Source organism: Pangasianodon hypophthalmus, chromosome 17 (assembly GCF_027358585.1).
Source record: "Pangasianodon hypophthalmus isolate fPanHyp1 chromosome 17, fPanHyp1.pri, whole genome shotgun sequence".
NCBI lineage: Eukaryota > Metazoa > Chordata > Actinopteri > Siluriformes > Pangasiidae > Pangasianodon > Pangasianodon hypophthalmus.
Window position 1 is genome coordinate 7,675,043 of NC_069726.1, and position 24,651 is coordinate 7,699,693.

Below are 24,651 nucleotides of genomic sequence, written 5' to 3' on the forward strand. Positions count from 1 at the left end.
ACAAACAAACAAACAAACAAACAAAAAAAGCAAACCAAAACAAACAAACAACAAAAAAACATAATTGCTAACAGCCATAAAAAATCCAGATCAGTTGTATATAGCTTCAATGAAATAAATAAATAATTTAATTTAATATATTAAATTATATATACCCAATTGTTTTAATGGATAATTCATTAAGTAAAATGCTAAATAAAAACTTCAAAGGAAATGTGTTTATTTTTATAATGTTTTTATAACATTTATTTAATTATTTCTGTATTAAATTATTTATGTCACCATTTATTTATTTCATGCTGAAACCTTGGTGTATGGCATGCAATAACAACACATTAAAGATAAAGGGATGGCTTAACGTTTGGATGAGTGGATGATCTATTCAAGTTGATTGCCTTTGCCTGTAGACTTATGAAGTGTTATGTTGGTTAAATGGCTGCTTTAAGTATACACCTTATGCACAAGTATGCTAAGTATGCATACTTTTTATTTAAAACATTTCTGTTAGATTTTCACTTGAATATTGTTGGGTGCTATTTCACATTAAATGTGGAAAAAGATCAGACATGATTGATCGTGGTTTAACTTTTTTTTTTCACAAAAAACCCTGCATTTTTAACAGGGGTACGCAGACTTTTTATGTCCACTGTACATTTTCCTTCGTCCCACTGCATGACCGAAGTTCCCAAGTAAAATACAGCAATGCTGGTACATTTGCATTTACATCACCTACAATATGATTATAATTTATAACCAAGCATTTTGTGAAAATCAGTTGAACATAAAACAAGTTACAGAGGACCTTAAAGTTTTTGACCCATATCTCTCCGTAGACCTGTGTTAGCTTCCTTGGCAAGATTCTGTCTGCATTGATGAGGGTGATACTAGAGTTTAACCCTTTGGGGCCTCCAATGTCTGAGGTGCAAATAATAATGAAATAGCAATACTTCCGCGGATGAATGCAAAAGGGCACCATGAATTTTGTGTGTACACATTTGTTTGCATGCTGGTACAGTATATCAGGTCTCAAGAAATATGCAGTGTTATGAATTGATTTGAAAGGTTTGAATTGATTAAGTAAGGAATAAAACTCGACAAGACACAGTGTTATATGAAAATAATCAGTGACAGGCTGGTGAAATGTTTTTATCACACCAAAGTCGATTAGTGTCCTATAATATCATGTCCGGAAGCTTTTGTTGTTCTTGTACCAATGCAATTTGCCAATGATTACATTTATCAATTAAAAAACAACACACTCCTTATAAGTTTACATTTAATGTTGCAGACCATCTGTGTAACAAGTTAGTTCCTTTTGTGAGCTACGTTATAGCAGCTATACACTGTCATCACCACCACCAGCTTGTCATGTTACAGAGAAACCTCAAAGTCCTGTGTCCTTCGGCATAGTAATGGCCTGCTGCTTCACACTGGTTGCATGTCACCCCATCATTGATGATTTTCCTATAACAGCACACCCACTTGTGTTTTATTTCTTACTTAACTACATAATATGAAATAACCCAGCATAATTACCCAATTTGCTCAACCCAGCATTTGATTCACGTAAATAATGCAGCATATTTTTTAGACATTAATATTTTAAAAATTAAAAACAAAATAGGAATTTAGATGACAGGCTTTTTATGCACTGGAAAAGTTTTTATTCTTCCATGTAGTGTGTCTGATCTGCCCTCTGTCCTCATGTACTACTCACATGTACAGACAGTTAACCATTTTGCTGCGTGCTTTGGAACAAACACTCCAATCTGCAGAAATCAACCCCTCTGTGATAGAGCTGATCAAAACCTCTCTCCTGGCAGAGAAACAGCACTGCCGAAAGCACTGGCCACATGACACCCTCAAAATGCCAAAGCCTGGCTCATAAGTTCCATCACCCTTGCATGAGTCCCAAATGGAGTCACGCTCTCAGGTCTATAATCAAGCATCTGAGCTCTCCCCTATGTATCCTGCAATTCTGTCTCTATACAATATGACACCACACCACCACTAAAGAGTCCTATGAAGCCCATCCAGGAAGGATGGGGGCTGCTGACTGGACACTTTACAGTTGAACACATTGCTCACTGGCCGAGTTGGTCTTGATTACTTCACAGGGATAGAAATTTCAGTTCGGCATTGGTCCCCAACCTTTTCAGGGATCAGGGCCTCCTTGATTTCAGGTTTCACATTCTGTACTAAAAAGAGCAGACTCCGTGGTACAGAATAAAGGGGTCTACCTCAGCATACATCCTAGCTCAAAAGAAAGACAATGGTTTACATCTGATTTGAGAGAGCTAAATGTTCTGTATGTTAGGAATGTTCTGTATGACAGATGTTAATCAAGCCACTCAGCCACAAGTTCATATCAGTGGATCTAGGTGATGCATATTTTCATGTTTCCATCACTACAGAGCACAGATGCTTTTTTGATATCTGGCTTCCACAGACAGACATTCAGATTTAAACTCATTCCCCCAGCCTCTCTTTAGCAACACACGTGTTCTGCATGCAGATTTTTCAGAAATTTCAGACCTGGGCTATCAGCCCAGCCCGCAAAAAGTCCCAAATACCACAGACAGAGATGTGTTACTGAGAAACTGCAAAGCCCTCCATATCCTGAAGACTTTCCCCATATCTGAAAACTTACAGGTACAGAGAACTTCACCATATCAACAACCTCACACTTATAAAAACCTTTTTATATTGAGCACCCAACATACAAGTCCCTGTCTAAGTCATTATTATAGAAAAGAAACTGGATTACAGTATAGAGAACTAATTTCCTTGTAAGCTGTAGGAGTGCAAGAGAGACCAGGATTTTAGGATTCAGATAGAGATTACTGGCTTTACAAAACAGTGGTGCCATTGATCATTTTTTCTTCCTATGCAAAGATATAGTATCTAAAGAGATTATAGTAGTTCTGACAAACATGCCTAGAATAATCATATTTTGAAGAGTTGTTTTAACTTAGCTCACAACCTGTGGTACTCATCTTCCAGCTGTCAGTTTAAGAGATGGAAAAACTTGCATTAATACACTCTCAAATATGAACACAGTCAATATCGAAAAATCTAAACCATATACTCTGATTTAATTTATTACATTTAATCTTCTAATTGTTTATATGTAATACATTATTAAAGTACTGATGCAATAATTATGTGCAACCAAAACACATGAAGTTTTTTAAGCCAAGTATGTAAGTAATCCTTTTATTTATGAAAGTCCTTCCATGATCTTAGATTTTTATCAAAAAATGCAGTGAAATCAGATCTTGCATTGACAAAAGCAAGCAGCACAGGCACTCTGCTGCCCTCTAGTGTAATTAAAAATGTATCTTTTCCAGGGTCTAATGACTGCTCTTCTGACACTTGAAAAGTCAGCCTTAAATATCCAGAAATTACAGCATGGGCAAACCATTTAGAATATCGCCATTTAGAATATATTAGTGACATTGTAAGCATCCCCAGGCACACACTGCCATGTTAAAAATCATTTAAGAATACTGACGAGTTACTGTGTTGACATGGATTTGCTGCATGCCATCCAGCTCTATTGCTGATATTCCTTCAAAACCTGGTTTGCAATGACAAGTCTCTGAATTTCGCTGGTTCCCTCGTAGATTTCAGTGATGCGGGCATCGCGGTAGTGTCTCTCAGCAGGCATGTCTGTTACATAACCCATTCCCCCCAACACCTGAATGGCCTTCATATGGAAAAGACAGAAGCGTTAGACACTTCATTTTCCATTAATTATTCTAAGTGTGGATTTGTTTCTTACCTGATGAGAAACAAATGTTGCTGCTTCAGATGCAGCCAGCTTGGCCATAGCAGCTTCCTGTAACAAAAGGGGAGATGGAAATGAGTATCTCATATCAATTTTGATATATTGTTAAGCATGAGAACGTGTAGGTAAAAACTTAAACATATGTAACAGAAAAAAGGACCAGCCTTGGAATAGGGTTTCTTTGCATCTCGTAACAGTGCAGCTTTCCAGGTGAGAAGACGAGCACTTTCTATAGCCACAGACATGTCTGCCAGCTTAAACTGTAGGACAGATTTCTGTTAGAATCAAGTTTATTGTTGCAAGCCCTAACTATAAATTTCAAAGACAGGACTATGAGCTCCCAAAATGAAAATTCACATTTTGTGACTTTCAGTAACATAAGTCATATGATGTCAGTAGCAATATACTCCATGTACGTACTCTGCGTACATTAATATACACTCACCATCCACTTTATTAGGAACACCTGTACACCTGCACTTTCATGCAGCTATCTAATCAGCAATCATGTGGCAGCAGCGCAATGCATAAAATCATGCAGATACAGGTCAAGAACTTCAGTTAATGTTCACATCAAACATCAGAGAAGTACAAATGTGATCTCTGTGACTTTGATCGTGGCATGGATGTTGGTACCACAAGGGCTGGTCTGAGTATTTCTGATACTGCTGATCCCCTGGGAATTTCACACACAACAGTCTCTAGAGTTTCCACAGAATGGTGCGAAAAACAAAAAAACATCCTGTGTGCAGAGGGTCCGCAGGCTGAAACACCCTGTTGATGAGAGAGATCAGAGGAGAATGACCAGACTGGTCTGAGCTGACAGGAAGTCTATAGTAACTCAAATAAGCACTATCTACAACTTTGGTGAGCAGAAAAGCATCTCAGCATGCACAAAGCCTTGAGGTGGATGGGCTACAACAACTGAAGACCACACTGGGTTCCACTCCTGTCAGCCAAGAACAAGAATCTGAGGCTGTCATGGGCATAGGCTCACCTAAACCACCCTTTTTTTTTTTTTTTTTTTCCCTTCTAATTTTCAATTGTCCAGTTTTGATGGGCCTATGTCCATAATAGGGTCAGATTCTTGTTCTTGGCGGACAGGAGAGGAACCTGATGTGGTCTTCAGCTGTTGTAGCTCATCCACCTCAAGGTTCGATGTTTTGTGCATGCTGAGATGCTTTTCTGCTCACCACGGTTGTAAAGAGTGATTATATGAGTTACTGTATCCCTCCTGGCAGCTCGAACCAATCTGGCCATTTTCCTCTGATGTCTTACCAACAAGGCATTTCCACCCACAGTGATCACGCTTTTTCTTCATTCTGATGTTCGATGTGAACATTAACTGAATCTCTTTACCTGTATCTGCATGATTTTTTTTTGCATTGCACTGCTGTCACATGATTGTTTGATTAGATAATAGCATGAAAGTGCAGGTGTACAGGTGTTCCTAATAAAGTGGACCGTGAGTGTAGATTGGGTGTCCATTAATAAGCTTTCAATGGCAGGGTGTTATAACCATCATATGAATAACTTAACAGTAACTCTTTCTTACTCAAAATAATGTCGTTTGTTATGACCTGTCTTCTTATTTGATGCTTTAGGTGTTTTTCTGTAAAGTTAACAATGAATTGAACTATAAAGTTAACTAGCTAACCTCTTGACCCAGACCAAGATAAAAACTGCTGTCAACTATCATGTTAGAACTCTGAACACTTAACTACTGATTATGGCTGCCAAACCGAGTCTCATAGCTAAGCACAGCATGTCCAAATTTAGTAATGAAGGATTTTTTAAAATTAGGCCCACTGGACAGAATTTCCATATCATATACTTTAAATTTATTTATACATTTAAACAAATGTATTGGTAATGTTTTTATATATAAGCAAATTTTTTTAATCTATAAAAACTCTATGAAGAGATGCAATATATGCAAAATATCCACTAGAAACAACAGAATCCTATGGGATTCTATTGGGTTTTTAACAAGAAATTTCAATATAAAAATGAAAAACAATATTATATACCGAAAAATCAACATCAATGCTGTTAGCACACCGATAGCTTTCTGAGTGAAGCAAATTAAAAACATCTGAATGTGTTTGCAGTTTACCCTAGGCTATACTGCCATTCTTGAGCTAGTTCACTTTTCAGAAGTTCATAAATTTCATGTAAGCAAAAGTAATCTCTTCTGCATTTAGCACAGGTAGGAACACGTTCTTTTTCAGTCCATTCATGTTGATGCAACAGCATCATGGTTCATCTGATAATTTTGAGTTAGTTGGAATTGGATTAACCCCCAAAAGCATTCTTATGACATATTCATAAATAAACTTGGCATTTGTGTACTGAACCTGTATTGCTTGCAACTTTGCAATTGGTGCTCCAAAGGCTATCCTCTTCTGAGCATAATCAGCTGCACAGTCAATAGCCGCTTGTGCAATCCCAAGAGCCTGAGATGCTATACCAATGCGCCCACTGTCCAGGGTTTGCTGTTACAAACAGATTACAAAGCCCAATAAAGGTCCAGACATTATACAGCCACTGTCCTGAACAGTAAATGTTAATGTTGTTGGTATTTAGTGCAACACTTCTATCACTTTGGGCCATATTTAGAGTTGAGTTACATGTGCATAGAACGGATTTAATACAGAAATTGCACACACTGGTACTCAAGCCTCAGACATAACTACAGACCTAAGGGCTATTCAGAAATTGCACAAGACACGATCGCGCAGGGCCTAAAACAGAGGTTACATGCAATTCTGTCCTTAAACTATGGAATTCCATTTGAGCACAATATTAAATGTGACAATCGTCTCTTTAAAGTCCGCAAAATGTTTCTGACAGCACATCTAATTAACAAAAGCATTATTTTATTAATTCAACAACCCAAAACAGTGAATTAAAAGTGTGATGAAATAGAGTACAGTTGAGGTCAAAAGTTTACATCTCCCTTTCAGAATCTGCAAAATGTTTATTATTTTACCAAAATAAGAGGGATCATACAAAATGCATGTTATTGTTTATTTAGTGCTGACCTGAATAAGATATTTCACATAAAAGATGTTTACATATAGTCCACAAGAGAAAATAATAGTTGAATTTATAAAAATGACCCCGTTCAAAAGTTTACATCCCCTGGATTCTTAATACTGTGTTGTTACCTGAATGATCCACAGCTGTGTTTTTTTGTTTAGTGATAGTTGTTCAAGAGTCCCTTGTTTGTCCTGAAAAGTTAAACCGCCTGCTGTTCTTCAGAAAAATCCTTCAGGTCCCAAAAATTCTTTGGTTTTCCAGCATTTTTTGTGTATTTGAACCCTTTCCAACAATGACTGTATGATTTTGAGATCCATCTTTTCACACTGAGGACAACTGAGGGACTCATATGCAACTATTACAGAAGGTTCACTCACTCACTGATGCTCCAGGAGGAAAAACCATGCATTAAGAGCTGGGGGGGTGAAAACTTTTGAACAGAATGTAGATGTGTACATTTTTCTTATTTTGCCTAAATATCGTATTTTTTCATTTAGTACTGCCCTTCAGAGGCTACAGAAGATAGTTACATGTTTCCCAGAAGACAAAATAAGTTAAATTTACACTGATCTTCAAATTCAAAAAGTTTTCACCCCCCGGGGATGTAATCCAGGGGATGTAAACTTTTCAACTGGGTCATTTTTATAAATTCAACTATTATTTTCTCTTGTGGACTATATGTAAACATCTTTTATGTGAAATATCTTATTCAGGTCAGCACTAAATAAACAATAACATGCATTTTGTATGATCCCTCTTATTTTGGTAAAATAATAAACATTTTGCAGATTCTGAAAGGGGGATGTAAACTTTTGACCTCAACTGTATATCCTGCACACACATTACGAATTCATGACCTCAATTTAGTATTTTGTGGCTACATTACATATACTGTGGCTATGTTGTGCCACAAGCATTATGCACTGTTAACAGTCAGTGCAGAGTATTAAAAAAAAAAAAAAAAAAAAAAAAAAAAGCCAAGTAATAGGATGTGCTGGATCAAGCTGCTGAATAAGCTGGAATCAATATTGTCAAAGTAAACCAGATTTAAACCACATTTGCAGGGATTGTGATAATTACAACTAGGATTATTCATGCAGCAATATAATGGCAATATAGACTATTAGATGTTCATTTCAATTTTTGCCATCTTCTTATTCATATCTCAATGTATTAGTCTTTTTTATTTTTCATTTTTAAATTGTCTCTTGCTTTTATGTTACACTGTATTATGTTTGACAGCAAAGAGAAAACGTCTTTCTTCAGCCTGCACTTCTGTCACCCAGCTGTTTTCTGTATTAAAGCCAAGTGATTGTGTATAAAGGCTTGTGTTTTGGACTTAAGCCACTAACTCTGAATATGGCCCTTAATTACAACAGTCATTGAATCAACCGTGGGAACCAAAGAGTAGACACTGTTTGTGAAATGGTTGAAAAGGTCATGAACTATACATTAAGTATTACAGACAATGCTAGTAAGCCAAGTCTCACCATGGCAATCTTGAAGCCCATCCCACGCTGGCCCAGTAAGTTTCCCAGTGGGATACGACAGTCCTCCAGAATCAGGTTTGCTGTGGATGATGCTCGGATCCCAAGCTTATCCTCTTTCTTTCCAAGAGATAGGCCCGGATGAGGCATAGGTACCAGGAAGGCACTGATTCCCTGAGAATACAGAGCAAAATTAACTTTGAAATATAAAAGTAAACTATGTAACATACACTTATATTTGAAAATTAAAAAAAAAGTTTAAATAATTAAAACTAAATCACAAACTGGCCACATTATGCTGTTTCACTGAATGCAGTATATAGTCACGGGAAAAAGAAAGTACACCAAAACTGGGTCATGCAACAGGACAATGATCCCAAGCACACCAGCAAATCTGACACATCTGAATGGTTAAAGAAGACAAAAATCAAGGTGTTGGAATGGCAAAGCCAAGTCCAGATCTCAACCCCACTGAGATGCCGTGGTGTGATCTTGAAAGAGCTGTGTATAAACAAATGCCCTCATATATCAATGAAATGAAGCAATGTCATAAAGAAGTGCTTGCCAAAATTTCTCCAAAACAATGTGAGAGTCTGATAATCTCCTACATAAAACATTTACTTCAAGTTATTTTTGCTAAAAGTGGTTCTATATGTTACTGTTTTATAATGTTGTAACAATCTTCATGGATGGGCAAGGAGGAGGTGGGAACTGAACCCCCAATCCTGGAGGCAACCAGGCTAACCACTAAGCCACCCGTGCACCTCGAGGATTAGGGGTTCGCTTCCTGCCTCCTCCTTGCCGATCCGTGAAGACTGTTGCATTGGAGAGTTGCATGCTGGCCCAAAAAAAAACCTACATATTGAAATCGTTTTGTTTTTTTCTGGTCACCTGAGGACCACACAACTGTTATTTAGGCTCTGATAAGTAAAAACATAGAACTGAAGGAGGGTGTACTTTCTTTTGCCCATGACTGTATGTATATTTTACTATTTAACCACTTTCAGTAGTGTTATTCCTTGTTTCAGGATTAGCTCCTCTTGGCTGACTAGTTACATTGGAAAAGAGAACTCACACAAGCTAATCATATATTATCACTATTACTGAGACCCTAGAAAAGATCGATAGTTGAGCCAGTTGGGCCTAAAACAATCAAAGATTAAATAAATTTTAAAGTAAAAAAAATGATGGTGAGGTGAAAGCGGTAGGACACAATAGAGAGTACCTTGTGTTTTAAGCTCTTATCTGTTGTGGCGAAGACAACTGCAGCAGATGCATCACAGCAGTTGGTGATCCAGGCCTTGGTGCCATTCAGCACCCATTCATCTCCCTTCTGATGTGCCAGCGTGGAGGCGGCACCTGCATCACTCCCATTGCCTTTCAGAACAAATAAACACATACATCTGATGACATACTCAGGGATACTGTATATATATTTTTAGAATAAGCTTTCTTTTTGTGACAAATATATTTATTGATTTTCTTGAATTCAAGTACAAAATACGAGATTCTTTTCAGGACATCACATTCAGTCATACACAGTACATTAAAGTTCCTACAAGTATACATTTAAAGAATAAAAAAAATGAATAACAAAAATATAGAAAATAAAAACCCTTTCTATGAAGTGTTAATCCATGTTAGCATATAGTGTGTGGTTACTAATTCTAGATGCAGGTAACTTTTATAGAAGTCTGGCTTTCTAATATCTCCAAATATCCAAAAACCTATGTGACTTCAGTTATAAATGATAATTTAGAGATATCAACCCCAGGCCAACTGTTGGAGGTTCTAACTTCTTCCAGTGGCATGAGATGCTGTGTTTAGCTTGAAAGAGACATATACTGATCATCCTTTTATTTGCACTGGATAATGTTATTTCTTCAGAGAATATGCCAAAGATGCATAAACGTAGACAAAGAGGTATTGTGCTGGCAGTGATCAACGATAGAATATGTATTACATTTCTCCAAAACTTCGGATCTTAGGACAATCGTATATACAATGAAGTCTTCCTCTTCCACAGTGCACCTAATACACGTGTCTGGATTGTTATTGTTAAACTGGTGTAACAGGGAGAGAGTAATATACAAATGCATAATCTATTTGTACTGGATGAATTTCAATCTAGTGTTAATCATCTGGCATTGTGCTTCTTGACATACAGTTTTCCAGTCTTCCTCTGAAATATTTATATTTAAATCTGTGCTCCATGAAATTGTTTTCTTCTCAGCGGATTCCTTAGAGTTGTTTATCAAGATACCATATTTACACAGAATACTTGACCATGACCCGAGAGGTACTCTAAAACAGCTTTTTCCAAAATAGATATAGATGGTTTATTAAGAGAATGTTTCTGTGCTGCAAGAAGAAAACTCCTAAGCGGCATGCATTTAAATAAGTGTTTTGCAGGGACGTCATATTTCTTGCGTAGCTCTTCAAATGTATAAAGTAAATCATTTTCATTATCCATGTCCATCGTCTTACTGAGTCCCCTCTCTGCCCATAGTCTAAATGTTGGGTGAGAAAGCAGACAAGCTTTAGCAGACAAGGGTTAAAAACGCCTTTAGAACATTCATTTCTAACACTGCTCTCATTATTCATTCATTCATTTATTCTTTAGTTTAACCTTATTACAGAAACACTGGGTGAAGGTGTAATGGAACACTGCACACTTCCACTGTAGGCTGCATTACACACACATTGTCACATTCGCACCTAGTTGGAATTTCAAGTAACCAGTCCACCTAGCAGCACCTACTGCGAAGAAGCACATGGCTAGAGGATGGGCAAGTGTGATACACTCAAAGTCACCTACTCATTTTGTGATATCAAGACCATCAAGGCACCTGGAAGTACTATGATTATGAATGCAGCAAGTGAGCACTACATGATATGTAAATGACATTCTCTGTTAGGATGTTTTGTAAAGCATGGAAAGACAGAAATATGTACCTGGCTCACTCAAAGCGAAGCAGCCTACTTTTTCCCCAGTGGTAAAGGGAGATATCCACTGCTGCTTTTGCTCTTCTGTGCCAAACTTCAGAATAGGGCCCAGATATAATGACTGAAATACATTTAAAATTAAATTACAGCTTGTTGCATTCTATATAATTTCATATATTTGGACCACAGCTTGTCATGCTGGAAGTGGAATTTCTAATTTATTTGTTAAATGTCTAAAAATTAGCATGCATATTTCATTTGCTTATATTTCTGGACAAGAAAGAATGGTGTATAAAAAATAGCAGGTTTAAGTTGAACAATTGTGGCTTTCAATAAAAGCAAACCCAATATCGATATAACACATTTACATAAACACTATTAGCCTAGTCATTATCATATTTCTGAAAACTTTCCAGTGTTCATGTAAACAGCATAGTACAATATCTAAAATATTAGAGATTAATATTAAAGATCAGATTAAATTCAAAATTAGATTAAAGCCAATTTCAAAATGTGATAAAGAACAGATGGACTTTGGCCCAATCATGATATTGGTTAGCACATATATAGCATTAATCATCCATAAGATATATACATTTTATATATATTATATATATATATATATATATATATATACATATATATATATATATATATATATATATATATATAGAATTAATCATCAATAACATCTTTTGATTGAAGCAGAGACAGAACAATTTACAATCGGCACCCTTTCAGGAATAGCTTATTATCAAGCAGCATTCTGTACTGAAACATTCTCAGGAGGGCAGAGGGACTGACATAGTAGAGGCTTGATTTATCACTTTTCCACTGGATGGTGCAGGACATATCTTCAATCACAAAGCTGTTACTATTTCCATCACCAAAGCAAGCTGAGAAAACCATTTACATCGGAATCCATTTACACTGCCTTAGACTGTGCACTCTATGCGAATTAGAGCACCATTTGAGTTTCACCCACAGGAACTGCACCACGCAGGTTTTAACAAATAAGCTGTATGCCTTTTCTAATCTAACACCAAAGAAAGTTATCAACACTAGTTAGCCAATAACCTCCAGAAAGCTCCTCCTACTTTCACGGGTGCGAAGCAGATACAGGCACTAGGACACGATATGGATAGACATGGATTTGTGCCGCAGCCACACTGTCCTGTGGAAAAATGCTAAACGTGTGTGTTGCTCATGACTATATGGAGCAGTGCTGTAATTTTTAAGCACTCAGCACTTATTGGCCGTTGTATTAGGCACATGTACTTAATTAGCTCTTAATCAGCTGTGGCTCCTGACCATATTTGTGGTGGGGCAGGACGACATTAACAACAACATAACCTCAAACAAAATTAAGTTGAGAGGCTATCACACTATGCTATAAGCTACTATAGTAACCCCAAAGTAGCCAACTGAGAGTATCGCAACTTGTGTCTGAGTGGTTTTAGACATACCTTCAACTGTGTTCGATACAGCAGGTCTGTGTGTTACTGTCATTAACCAGGGTTGCCAGGTTTCAGCTAAATTTCCAGCCCAAGTTCATCTCAAAATTCACACAAAAGACCTGAAACTATCCCCCCAAAAAATATTCATTGGAAAAGGGAGACACATTTTTCTTCTATTTCTCTGCCTTTTCGTGGGAAACACGGCAACCAGGGTACACACACACTTCTGATGTACTGACATTATCCACTCCATATTCACTGTTTGCCTCTCCCAATCTTTGCAATTTATCTTACAGTAGAAAACTTCTATATATCAAACACGCTGGGTGCCTTGACACTTTGACTCTGTTTGCAGAAATTTATTTGATTTAATTCTGATTATTTGCTACAAAACAAGATCTTGCAGTGTATGCTGCATATGCAGCATTTAGTCCATTTGAATTGAACCCTGGTGCATTTTCCTGTTCGGTGTAGTTTGTTTGTACAGGTGAGAGCACGGCAGTCACACTTGAGTATGGACCAAAACAACTGGTCCGAGTGAGGTGGTCGATCTCAGTGAGGTGGTCTCAGTACGGTTCCACTCGAACTCTAGCGGGGTTTGATTGCAGTCAGTAAGCAATTTGATCCTGAATCTACCCAAATATGGGAAGTGAACAAAACCTGCCATGTGTTTTGGACTGTGGGTGACATTATTTTGTAGATGCGAGCTGCTAAAATGAGCCACAAGGCACAAATTGAGCCAGAGGAAATGATGTGTTATGGAGATTTGGACTGACGAACAAAAAGAGAAAATAAACTGTGACTGTGATGCACAAATTGTTTTTAGTGATTTATATATTTATCTAGTAATACACTGTGAATGGCTCCATGTTTTCTACGCTCAGTTGATTTTATTTTAAATGATTTCTACAGGCGCTTGGCAAAGGTTTGTTTAATCTTTCTGTGACTGTATTTCTGACCAACAAATGTTTGTCTTGCTTTTTGTTTCATTTTAATTAGGTGCAGTGAGGAAACTTAACAAACTTATCAAATTCCCTCTGATTCGGATTCAGGAAACAGACTAACTGGTGCGAAAGCACCCATAAACTAGCTCAATCTGGCAACCCTGTAATTCTGTCTTCTCTTCTGTAATTCTCCCTTAGCATGGGGCAGAGAGATTACGGCCTCAGTAGGCCTCTGTGAGCATTTGTTGCAGTTCCCATTTCTGACCACTAGATGCAAGCATAACGCCTTTGTAAGTGGTAATTTGCAAGGTGCAATAACGTCATTTCCCACTTCAGCACGTTCAATGTGTGAAGGTTTGCTCTGTCAGAGCACATAAAGCTCATAAAAAGCAACTTGCTTGGAAGTTTTACAGTTACAGGCCTGAGTGGCTACTGATACTGTTCCACGATAGTGAACTTCAAATATTCATGCAACATTTTGGACTGAAATTGCAGTACAGCAACAATAGCGGACAATAGTGAGTTGCATTAGCAACAAGCTAGCTGGCTAACATTTGTGATAATTCTAATGTTGATGATTACGTTTTCAAAATAGCGAATAGCATGATCAGTGTAATAGATTTAACCAAGTACTGTGTCTGTATATTAACTGATCTAAAGCCAATGCTGCTATAAACTAATTTAAAAGTAGAGATGGGCTATTTTACAGTGTTCGCAATGTGCACAGCCATGTTGATCTGACACCACGTCATATACGGGGAGGAACAGGTAGTTGAGAAGACTACCCCAATTTGACAAGTTGAAGTTTTACAGACTGTAGGCAGGGAATTACAAGTTGCAGCTTCATCTCAAACTCAGCACAACTCTATGGAGCTGTGGAAATGGCACAGTGAGTGCATGGCCCCCCAACTGCTCAACATCTAGAAAGGTGACTAAATCAATTGAACATCGGCTTATATCTGTCAAATAGCAACATTTTTTAAAATGTTGGTAACTAAAAAGAGGTAATTACTATTTCAACAGAATTTAAAAGGAATGTACTTGTGAAAGAGGACTTTATGAAAATTAACAATTGTTGAATGGCTGATAAATACTGCCCCTATGTACCAGCTGCTACTACTCTTAATACACTTGTACCAGCGCCATACACACTACTATGTCAGTGTCACAGATGTACATCTCGTCACAGGCCATGATATGACTTTAATGATCGTTCACCTGCCTGGATGCATCTGCATTCGTTATAATATATCCATTTAGTTATCCAGGTTTTTCCTTCAATTTGTCACTAGTGTGTTTATTATATCCAGCCCCTTTTTTAGGAACACCATACTAATGCTCAGTAGGATGTGTACATTGTAAAATTGAGTCCATAAAGTAATGCACTTGGTCAGCAACAATACTCAGGCTGTGGCATTCAAATGATGTTTGACTGGTACTAAAAAGGCCAATGTGTGCCAAGAAAACACTGCCCAGACCATTACACCACCACTATCAGCCTGAACTGTTATATAAGGCAGGATCCATCGATTCATGCTGCTGACGCCAAATTCTGACCCTACCATCTGCATGTTACAGCACTAATCAAGATACTGGGCAACTGCATGAATGAATGAGCAGGAGTTCCTAATAAAGTGGATGGTCAGTGTGTGTATAACTACAGGATACCTAGATAGATAGACAACATCCTAATTTGGAAAACATATTTTGAGACCTTGATACTAAGCCAATGGTTTCCAAACATTTTCAGTCTGACTCACATTATTGACACTGACGATGACCCCAGTGGATGCACAGCCTCTGCTTATCTCTTCAACAGCCAGACTATACGCCAAATAATCCATTCCAGCTCCCCCAAGATTCTCTGGTACCTCCATGGCCATCACACCCATTGCTCCAAGTTCCCGAATCTGCAAACCAAGCTATAACTGAAGCACACATTATAAGAATAACATGCAGAAATGTGACCAGATTTGCTTTGCCAATAGTATCACTATTTGTAAGCAGTTGTATACAAGAACAGAAGAAACACATTGAGCCATCTAAACTATATATACACACCAATTTATATATATATACTATGGACTATGAACCCAACAGCTCTGAATCAAATTGTAAAAGGTGAGCATGCGGTTTAGCAAGTGTCTGCAGCGGAAGAGTTGGGGAGTGAGCAAATTAACGTGGCATACCTGATACCCATCTCTGCTACATACACATATTAGCAAGCTGTTTTTCATCTAACGCCCCCTTCACAGAAACGTTTTCCCATGGTGACTCACAACAGCACAATATCATCATGAAAGTATGAGTATACTTTCTTGACTGACATGAAGTTTTGCATTTTTTTTTTTAAATAACAACAACATAAAAGGGCTCTGTACTGCAGCTTCAAGTTACTTACCTGTTTAGCTGGAAAAGAATGATTTTTGTCAAGCTGTGCAGCAATCGGAGCAAGTTCTTTTGCTGCATAGTCCTGGCATGTCTGCCTCAGAATTTGATGGAGTTCAGGTAATTCTGCAAGCTGAGTGAAGCAACGAGTACATCTCACAACACTGCTCAGGGCTGAAACACACACAGAACATGATGTCGTAGATTTTGAATTCACATTATTTTTCTGTATTGATTACAGAGGAAACAGGGGACAGTGCAAAAAATAAAATCAGATACACATAAAAATTAAATATCACATTGGTATAACAGCAGCTACTGTACTTAGGTACACCTAATATAGCATTCATCTGTTTTCTGCATTTAGATAAATAAATAAAATGCAACAGTCTGGAAAAAAAAAAATTTCAGTACCAATAAGCTGCCAGTAAAGCTATCAAGTTGTTTTAAGCGTTTTCTTTTTTTTTTAACAGGACTTTTACAATACACGTATGTTACACTGTCTGTTAGACTGATTACCACTTTTCCAGTGGTTATAAGTCTACTTACTACCTAGACTTTTTAAATTTATTCTGAATTTTAAATATTGTAACTAATTTCTTTTTCTGGGTTGGCTACTTTTATGATACTACACGTCACGTGTGTCAGTGCAGGGCAGTCCCAAGTCAAACAAAACTACACATCCAGGAGAAACACTGGCGCCTCTCTAGTTTAATCAGTACTGACTTGTCTCAGATCATTCCAGTGCAACATATCAAGCCCATGTGGTGTATGTGTTCTTTATGTGTTCTCTACGTGTTAATCACATGTGGTTTAGGCACTTTTGTTGGTATGCAGGTAGACGAGATCAGAAGTCATAGGCAGATTTATGAACTCAAGTGCCGAGGTGGGAAATGACATTTGTTCTAATATACAAACTAATTTTGTAATTGTTTTCTACATATGACTGTGAAATTTATAAATGCTTAAATGATACTGTAATGGTATTGAAATTTGTAATGTGACAATCGTTCTAATGTATATATTGTCCAAAATGATGATGATAACTGTGATACCTTGAAAATTTTTTCAATAAAGTTTGATTTAAAAAGCAAATAACTACTCACAAGGTACCATGAGCACAGCATTACTTACAGGTTGGCTGTAGATGCTAGACACTAGCTTAAGAGTTTGGTCAGTTTTTTTGGATTAATTAACCCTTACTAAGGTCAATGCTTGCAAAATTGAAGTCAGGACTGTGAATAAACCTAATGAGTTATTAGCTATAACCAAAGTCATTATAAAATTTAAATAAATTTATATAAACTAGGTGTGCATGTGTTCTGTGTTGAACAGCAGCAGAGATGTTTACTGAATTCTTGTATAGTGAAGTTGCCCTGATAAAACATTATTTCATTTTCTTAATATAAGCCCCCTTTCATGTTTTGTGAGCAAAAGTATTCACGGCTTTATCTGTTTGGCAAGCACACATGAGAAGCTAAGATGCATCAGAGAAAGATGTTTTGCTGCCCTGCACAGAAGTCAGACAGCAGGCTATTAAGGTTCTTACAGGCTAAACACACATTTAAAGCGTCCAACTTGATAGCCATCGCAACAGTTGGAACATATCTGTGATTCCTGATACTATCGTAAATCGTCCCAAGCCTAGTGTGATGTAATAAATAATTTCAGGTAAACCCCAGAAAAGATATAATCAGAGCTTCATTTAAATGTCTTGAGGCCCAGGGCTAATGCCCCCTCTCTAATTTCTACAATTAGAAATTTGTTTAGCGAACAGTCAAGTGGAGTGATACAAACAGTGAAACCAGTGCTGTTATAGTAAATATCAGCAGTCTTGGAACGCCACTTGTCCAATCAAATTAGTGGGCCAGAACTAACTGTTGTGTAATGGAGGATACTGTAGGGTACTTCAGAAAACACATCATTCACTTTATTGGAACTTCTGAAGCAGAAATTGGAAGCTTTGTTTATTAGGGGTCCAAGCACCAAGACCAAACCGTAAGTCATAGAGACGTGAAGTTTGGTCAATAGACCACTGCTCAGACAAGTGAGATGGACCTGATCGGCCTAATGGTGGCACTATATCGCAGGGTTATGCCTTTTGGGCCATATCTCATGAGCTGTGAATTCTACAAACCAATTTTTTTTCTTGGGTTCTCCCAAACAAAAAAGCCTCAAGAACCATGTAGATCTGCCCACTGGGTGTGTAACTGAATTTTTAAACATCAGTTAATTACTTCAAAAACATGGCCACTCAGCCAATCAGATTTTAGCAGGCATTTCACAATGCTAATGTACTCGAGCAGCTGTAACGTTTGACTGCATGTGTGGTTTCGCATGAAATGTGAAAGCTATGTACAGGACAAGATTGTGTGGCCAAAAGCAAAGTTTAGAGCGTGGTCATACAAATGGGGCAGAGCTCAGGTCAGATAGCTGTTTCACAGGAACTGTAAAACTGATCGAGCTGATATTTGGTCTGATGCATCAATGTAATAATCTGCAAGTAGATTTTTGATAAAGACCTAATTACTTAAAAAAAAACATGGCTGTCATGGGCCAATCAGATTTCAGCAGCCATTTGACAGAGTTATCATTGAGGTATCGGCACAAAACTTGATTGGTAGGTTCAGGTTGGGACCCACTACTATCTGATGCAATCTCACTCAAATTGACCACTGAGAGGTGGACCCTTTAGCTCCACTCACTTAAATTTATAATAGATAATTTGAGTAATATGCTAAACCTACTTTTGCATACAAGTCTTAGGATTTTTGATCAATCTTCACAAAACTGATGTCAAACTACTCATGAGAGTGTAAAACCTAAAAAATGATCAAAAATGCTGACATTGCTTCTTGACGTTCCTTCTTCTTGTTTTTCTCTGCTAAAATGAATCGTGCAGCCTAAACTGTAAAGCACATCGACATGAAAAGTAAATGCAGTATGTCAACTGCTACTCAGTAAAATGAAATAATATTGATCTAATTTCCATCATGATAGACTTTTTGCTAATTTGAATAATATTCAAAACCTAATTTTGCAAACTAGTACTAGTCCTGTGAACTTCAATAATTAGCAAAAACATGCTGACATTTGTAAACAATGTGGCCACCACTTCAGTTCAATCAATATTAACGAGGCAGAGCCTTACTTACTCAACAGTTGCAACTCATGAGTGCTTGCATGGGTTTGCATAAGACCTGAAAAGCATATTACAGCAGGACATTCTGAGGTCATCTGCAAAGTTTGAGGCATGATCATTCATAGGAGGGAGCTAAAGTCAGATAACTGTTTCTTAGGAACTGTAAGTCTGATTGAGTAAGGTGCATCTATGTGCTAATTTTGATGATGACCTAATTAATTTAAAAAAATATGGGGGTGATATTCATATTTTTGCACACAAAAAAAGCATATCTTTTGGAAAGTAAGGCACAGAAAGAAATTCCTTTTTTAGCTTGATTCTATTGCTGACACTATAGAAAACTGCTTTTTGGACTATTTAACGCTGCCTGTGGAAATTTGTGATAATTTGCACAATATCCAAAACCTACTTTTACAAATTGGTCCTAGGATTTTTGGCCAATCTTCAAAATCTTGATGTCAAAATACTCATATCAATGTGAACCTCGATCAATATCAAAAACATGTTGACATTTGTAAACAATTGGCTGCCATACAACAATAAATTCTAAGGAGATGTAGACTAATTTACACAAAAAGCACTAACTTATGAATGCTTGTATGGTTTCACACAAAATTGAAAGGTATATACAAGACTAGTAAGCCATGCAACTCAGTTTGGCCATTGGGGGGTGCTGTTCATGGTTTTTCCACACAAGAGAAGCATATCTCTGGAAAAAATAAGGTTAATAGTGCATTTTCTTGTAATCCTTTGGCTGAACATTTGCCTTTTGGACCATTTAGCCAAATTTATGAAAATTTGCTAAATATATTTTTGCAAACTAGTCCTAAGATTTTTTTTTGGCCTACATGCACCAAAGTTCACCAAAATTACTCAGCAGAGCCTACTATTCAAGAATTATCAAAAACATGTTGACATCTGCAAACAACATGGCCTCCACATGACAATCAACCCAAGTGGGGCCAATGTTATGAGGAGGTGTGCAAAGTTTGAGATATGGATGTCGACGGGGGGTCTTTATTGTTCTATGTAACTTGGCAACAACTGGCCACTGGAGACGATTTTTGCTGAAGGTGCTTGGGCACCAATAATCGCCACTTGCAGCTATATATCAAGTATTATTTTTCATTTGTGTTAAATCTGGCTTACCTTGATATGTGATTAATTTTAAATGTCCATAATGATGAATGCTGACTACCTTACTGTATGGTTTTGCTTTAAAAATATTTTCTTAAAAATGTTCCTCTCCATTCTGAATGAAACCAAGATTTTGTAGATCCTGTCACCATGGAACAATCATAGGGCAGGGCCATAAGACAAGCCATTGTAGAGTAATTCTTTGATACTTAATGTATTTACAGTGGATATAAAAAGTCTACACACCCCTGTTAAAATAGGAGGTTTTTGTGAAGTAAAAAAAAAAAAACTAAGATAAATCATGTCAGATCTTTCCCCACCTTTAATGTGAAATTGCACATTTAAAGTATAGAAATAAAGTGAAAAACGATCAGGAACTTTTTTTAGGGAAAAAAGGAAAAGTAAAAAAACTTAGAATAACCTAGTTGCATAAATGTGCACACCCCTAAACTAATATTTTGTAAGGGTAAGAGTCTGTCAGCATGGCACATCTTAACTCACCAATATATTCACACTTTGTCTTGCAAAAACATTCTAGATCTGTCATATTGTGAGGGCATCTCCTGTGCACAGCCTGCTTCAGGTCACCCCACAGATTTTTAGTTGTATTCAGGTCAGGGCTCTGGCTAGGCCATTCAAAAACATTGATCTTCTTTTGTTTAAGCCATTTCTTTGTTGATTTGGATGTATGCTTTAGGTCATTGTCATGCTGAAAGGTTAAATTCCTTTTCATTCCTTTTCTTCACCTTCCTAGCAGATGCCTGAATGTTTTGCACTAAAATCGACTGGTATTTGTAGCTATTCAGGATTCCCGCCACCTTGACAAAACCCCAGTTCTGTCTGAAGAAAAGCAGCCCTAAAGCATGATGCTGCCATCACCATGCTTCAATGTGGGGATGGTGTTCTTTTAGTGACGTACTTTTTTTTTGCACCAACCATACCTTTTGGAACTGGATTCATCAGACCATATCACATTTTGCCACTTGGTTTGGGGTGACTTAGTTGGGCTTGGATGTTTTTGGAAAAAGTTTTGACATGATTTATCTTAGTTTTATTTTTTCATCACAAAAACCTGCAATTTTAACAGGGGTGTGTAGACTTTTTATATCCATTGTATGTTGTGGTTCAGAAAAAACACATTAAACAGTGAACATAATCTTTATTTGACCAATTATTTTTAATTCAGTGATTTGTCTTTTATGCAAAGGAGAGGAGAAAAGGCTACATTAAGATATTAAGATTAATTAATATCTATTATAGCAATACTATACCATGTATATAATACTATAGTATAGCAATACTATACCATGTCAGATACTATATCAATACCATGCCATGCATAATACTAAACCATGTACCACCTGGGTCAGAAGAGATATTCAGATGTACCTCCATTAAAGGGCCAATTCTTCTGCCAGTGTATAATCTGGAGTTTATAATATGGAGTGTATAATCTGCATTTTTTTAATTCTTTTTTTTTGCCCCCACTAGGGGACTTTGTTATAGGTGCAGCCATCCAAGAAGAGAGTAAGGATATCAACTTTTAAACATGTAGCCCACTTACCAATTTGTATAAGATTTGTAGATTTTTTCTTTATCTGCTGCTAAGACTGCCTAATGCAGTTGAGATTGCAGATGCAATTAATGACAATTTACTGCTAGTCATTTTATTTGCAATTTATAATTTGCAAGTTACGTAAAGTGTCATATTTTAAAATAAAAAAAAAAACATATACATCATAATTTACGCATTTACATGGTTAACCTTTTTTTTTTTTTTGCCACGCCTTGGCAGCAGGGACAGTTTTGCTTTTTGCAGTTATCATTTGAATTCTTTTAAGGAATTCATTACTATAGTTTGCTCTTTGGCTGTAAAATATACCGCCGTTATCCGCACATCTCCAGCTTTTCCAACAAGCATTTAAGCCAGTGTGAGTGCTGTCCTTTTAAAAGTGAATGCCCACAGGACTTGATGAGGAAAGCCTGGATCAACTTAATGAGAAGTTAACCCACATTGTGATACCAATTAAACCAGCATGTGAATGTTTGTTAAGTGAAGCCTGCTAAAATAATTTAAGCTTGCTTTGTGGTACAGCCCTCAGGAGATAGGTATATACCTCAAAGTCTCAAAGTCAACAATCAAGAGAAGACTGCATAAGAATACATACAGAGGGTTTTTTAATACGCCTGTACAGTTGTGAAACAACATTCTATGAACAGATAAGACAAAAATCAACTTGTACCACAATGATTGGAACAGAAGAGTATGGAACTGCTCATGATCCAAAGCATACCACCTCATGTCAGCATGTGTGGCTGACAATGGAACTGGTTCCCGTGTATTTATTGATGATGTGACTACTGACAAAAGGAGCAAAATAAATTCTGAAGTGTATAGGGCTATATTATCTCCTCAAATTCAGTCAAATGCTTCAAAATTCAATGGATGCTGCTTCACAGTGCAGATGGACAATGACCCAAAGCAACCCAAGCCTTTTTTCTTTTAAGACAAAGAAGAGGACTGTTCTGCAATGGCCAAGTCAAACCCCAGACCTGAATCCAGTTGGGATTGCGTTTCACTTGCTGAAGGCAAAACTCAAATTTTTCCCTAAATAAGAAGCTGCAGTAAAGACGTGGCAGAGCATCGCCAGGGAAGAAACCCAGCATGTGGTAATGCCTATGTGTTCCAGACTTCAGGCAAATGATTTGCGACCACGTATTAAAAACGACCAATTTGTCCAATTAATTTTGGTCCCTTAAAAAGGGGGAACCACATATAAAAAGTGGTGTAATTCCTTAACCATTTACTCGATTTGGATGTAGATAGCTTCAAATTAAAGCTGAGCGTCTGCATATACATTGTTTAATTTCAACCTCAATATGCAATGGTTGTAAAGAGTGATTATTTGAGTGATTATATTCTTCCTGGGAGATCTAACCAGTCTGGTCATTCTCCTCTGATCTCTCATCACCAAGGTTTTGCAGCCTGCAGACCCTCCGCTCACAGGATCTTTTCTGTTTTTCGCACCACTCTGTGTAAACACTAGCGACTGTTGTGTGTGAAATTCCCAGGTGATCAGCAGTTTCTGAAATACTCAAACCAACCCGTCTGGCATCAACATCCATGCCACAATAGTCACAGAGATCACATTTTTTCCCCATTCTGATGTTTGATGTGAACATTATCTGAAGCTCTTGACCTGTATGTGCATGATTTTATGCATTGTTCTGCTGCCACATGATTGGCACATGATGGGATAACTGCATGAATGGGCAGGTGTTCCTAATAAAGTGGACGGTGAGAGTATGTTCCTGTATCCTGCAGTGATGCGTGAGAAGGAAAGGTTAAAACAAACAGTGATTTACAGCAGGACATTTTAAGGCACCATATTTTTCATAGCTTGTTTTTGACTCATGGTGAAGTGGAAATTGAAATAGACTTTTTGGTTAATGTGTAAGTGGAATATAAACGTCGGCAATTAAAAAAAGCCAGTACACGGCGCTTGTATAGCAAACACACAAAGTGTACAGCTACACAAAAGTAGGTCAAAGGTCGTAAAAGTCTGCGCGTTTACTGAACCGCCACTGTCCTAAAACCCAGACTGGCTCCTGACCAGAGCAGCTTTAATAGATAATATATAATATTTAATATATTTAATCACATCAAGCACCCAGAATTCGCTTTATTGTATATTATATAATAAAGTTATAGGCACGCCCTCTATTTAATATCATTTCTGTTGAGATACTTTTCTGTGCAATACAGTCTTAGAGTATACTATACACAAACTGATAACTACGAAAACAAACTGTTGATTAGGTTTTTCTCATGTTATTGTTGGCATTTTTAGTCTACAAAGCAAACCAGTTAACTGTCAGGATTACAGCGAGTTCTCCAACACCAACACCAAAGCTAGTATCCTACTGCCAAACGGCGTTGTTACTTTAAAAAAGAAATAAATTTGGATCATTTTGAAGCTATTTTAGCTGTCAGGTGTTAACCGGGTCAGCCAGCGCCAGTGTGCACACTCCGTTACAGTATAGATGATAGTACACCATATAGACACATAAAGCCTGTCATGTATTAAATGTAAGCTAGAGAAGTTGAACATGAAGTCGATATATCAGGCATATCTCGAAAAAATATTTACTTACTGACCTTTCCGGGCTTTAAAAAGTGCTGCCATCTTCGACTTTTTCTTCGTCGCTGATGTACTCAACGATTTTACCTCAGAGTCCCTGCCACCTGGTGGACATATTGTACTGTGTAGCGCACAGCCAGCATTAGTGGTACAGACCTAGCTAAACACCTCAGCTA

At 37.3% G+C, this 24,651-nt stretch overlaps 1 protein-coding gene across 1 annotated transcript; it reads right to left on the minus strand.

The window, feature by feature from the left end:
* Positions 1-3,202: 3,202 nt before the first annotated feature.
* Positions 3,203-24,624, minus strand: acads (acyl-CoA dehydrogenase short chain). The gene is made up of 10 exons (XM_026943978.3): positions 24,493-24,624; positions 16,068-16,228; positions 15,427-15,576; positions 11,275-11,386; positions 9,545-9,696; positions 8,323-8,493; positions 6,148-6,285; positions 3,955-4,050; positions 3,785-3,841; positions 3,203-3,709 (listed from the first exon to the last, which is right to left on the minus strand). The coding sequence occupies exons 1-10, from the start codon at positions 24,518-24,520 to the stop codon at positions 3,557-3,559; spliced, it is 1,218 nt and encodes a 405-aa protein (XP_026799779.1). The 5' UTR covers positions 24,521-24,624; the 3' UTR covers positions 3,203-3,556.
* Positions 24,625-24,651: the final 27 nt, after the last annotated feature.

What these genes read in the sequence shown, in the direction of transcription:
- acads (XM_026943978.3), bottom strand. Translation starts at nt 24,520, where the DNA reads ATGGCAGCACTTTTTAAAGCCCGGAAAG. An exon ending in TGGGCTTCAAGATTGCCATG is followed by an intron (nt 6,286 to 8,322) that starts GTGAGACTTGGC and finishes TGTTTGTAACAG; the next exon opens with CAAACCCTGGACAGTGGGCG. An exon ending in CAACATTTGTTTCTCATCAG is followed by an intron (nt 3,710 to 3,784) that starts GTAAGAAACAAA and finishes TTCCATATGAAG; the next exon opens with GCCATTCAGGTGTTGGGGGG.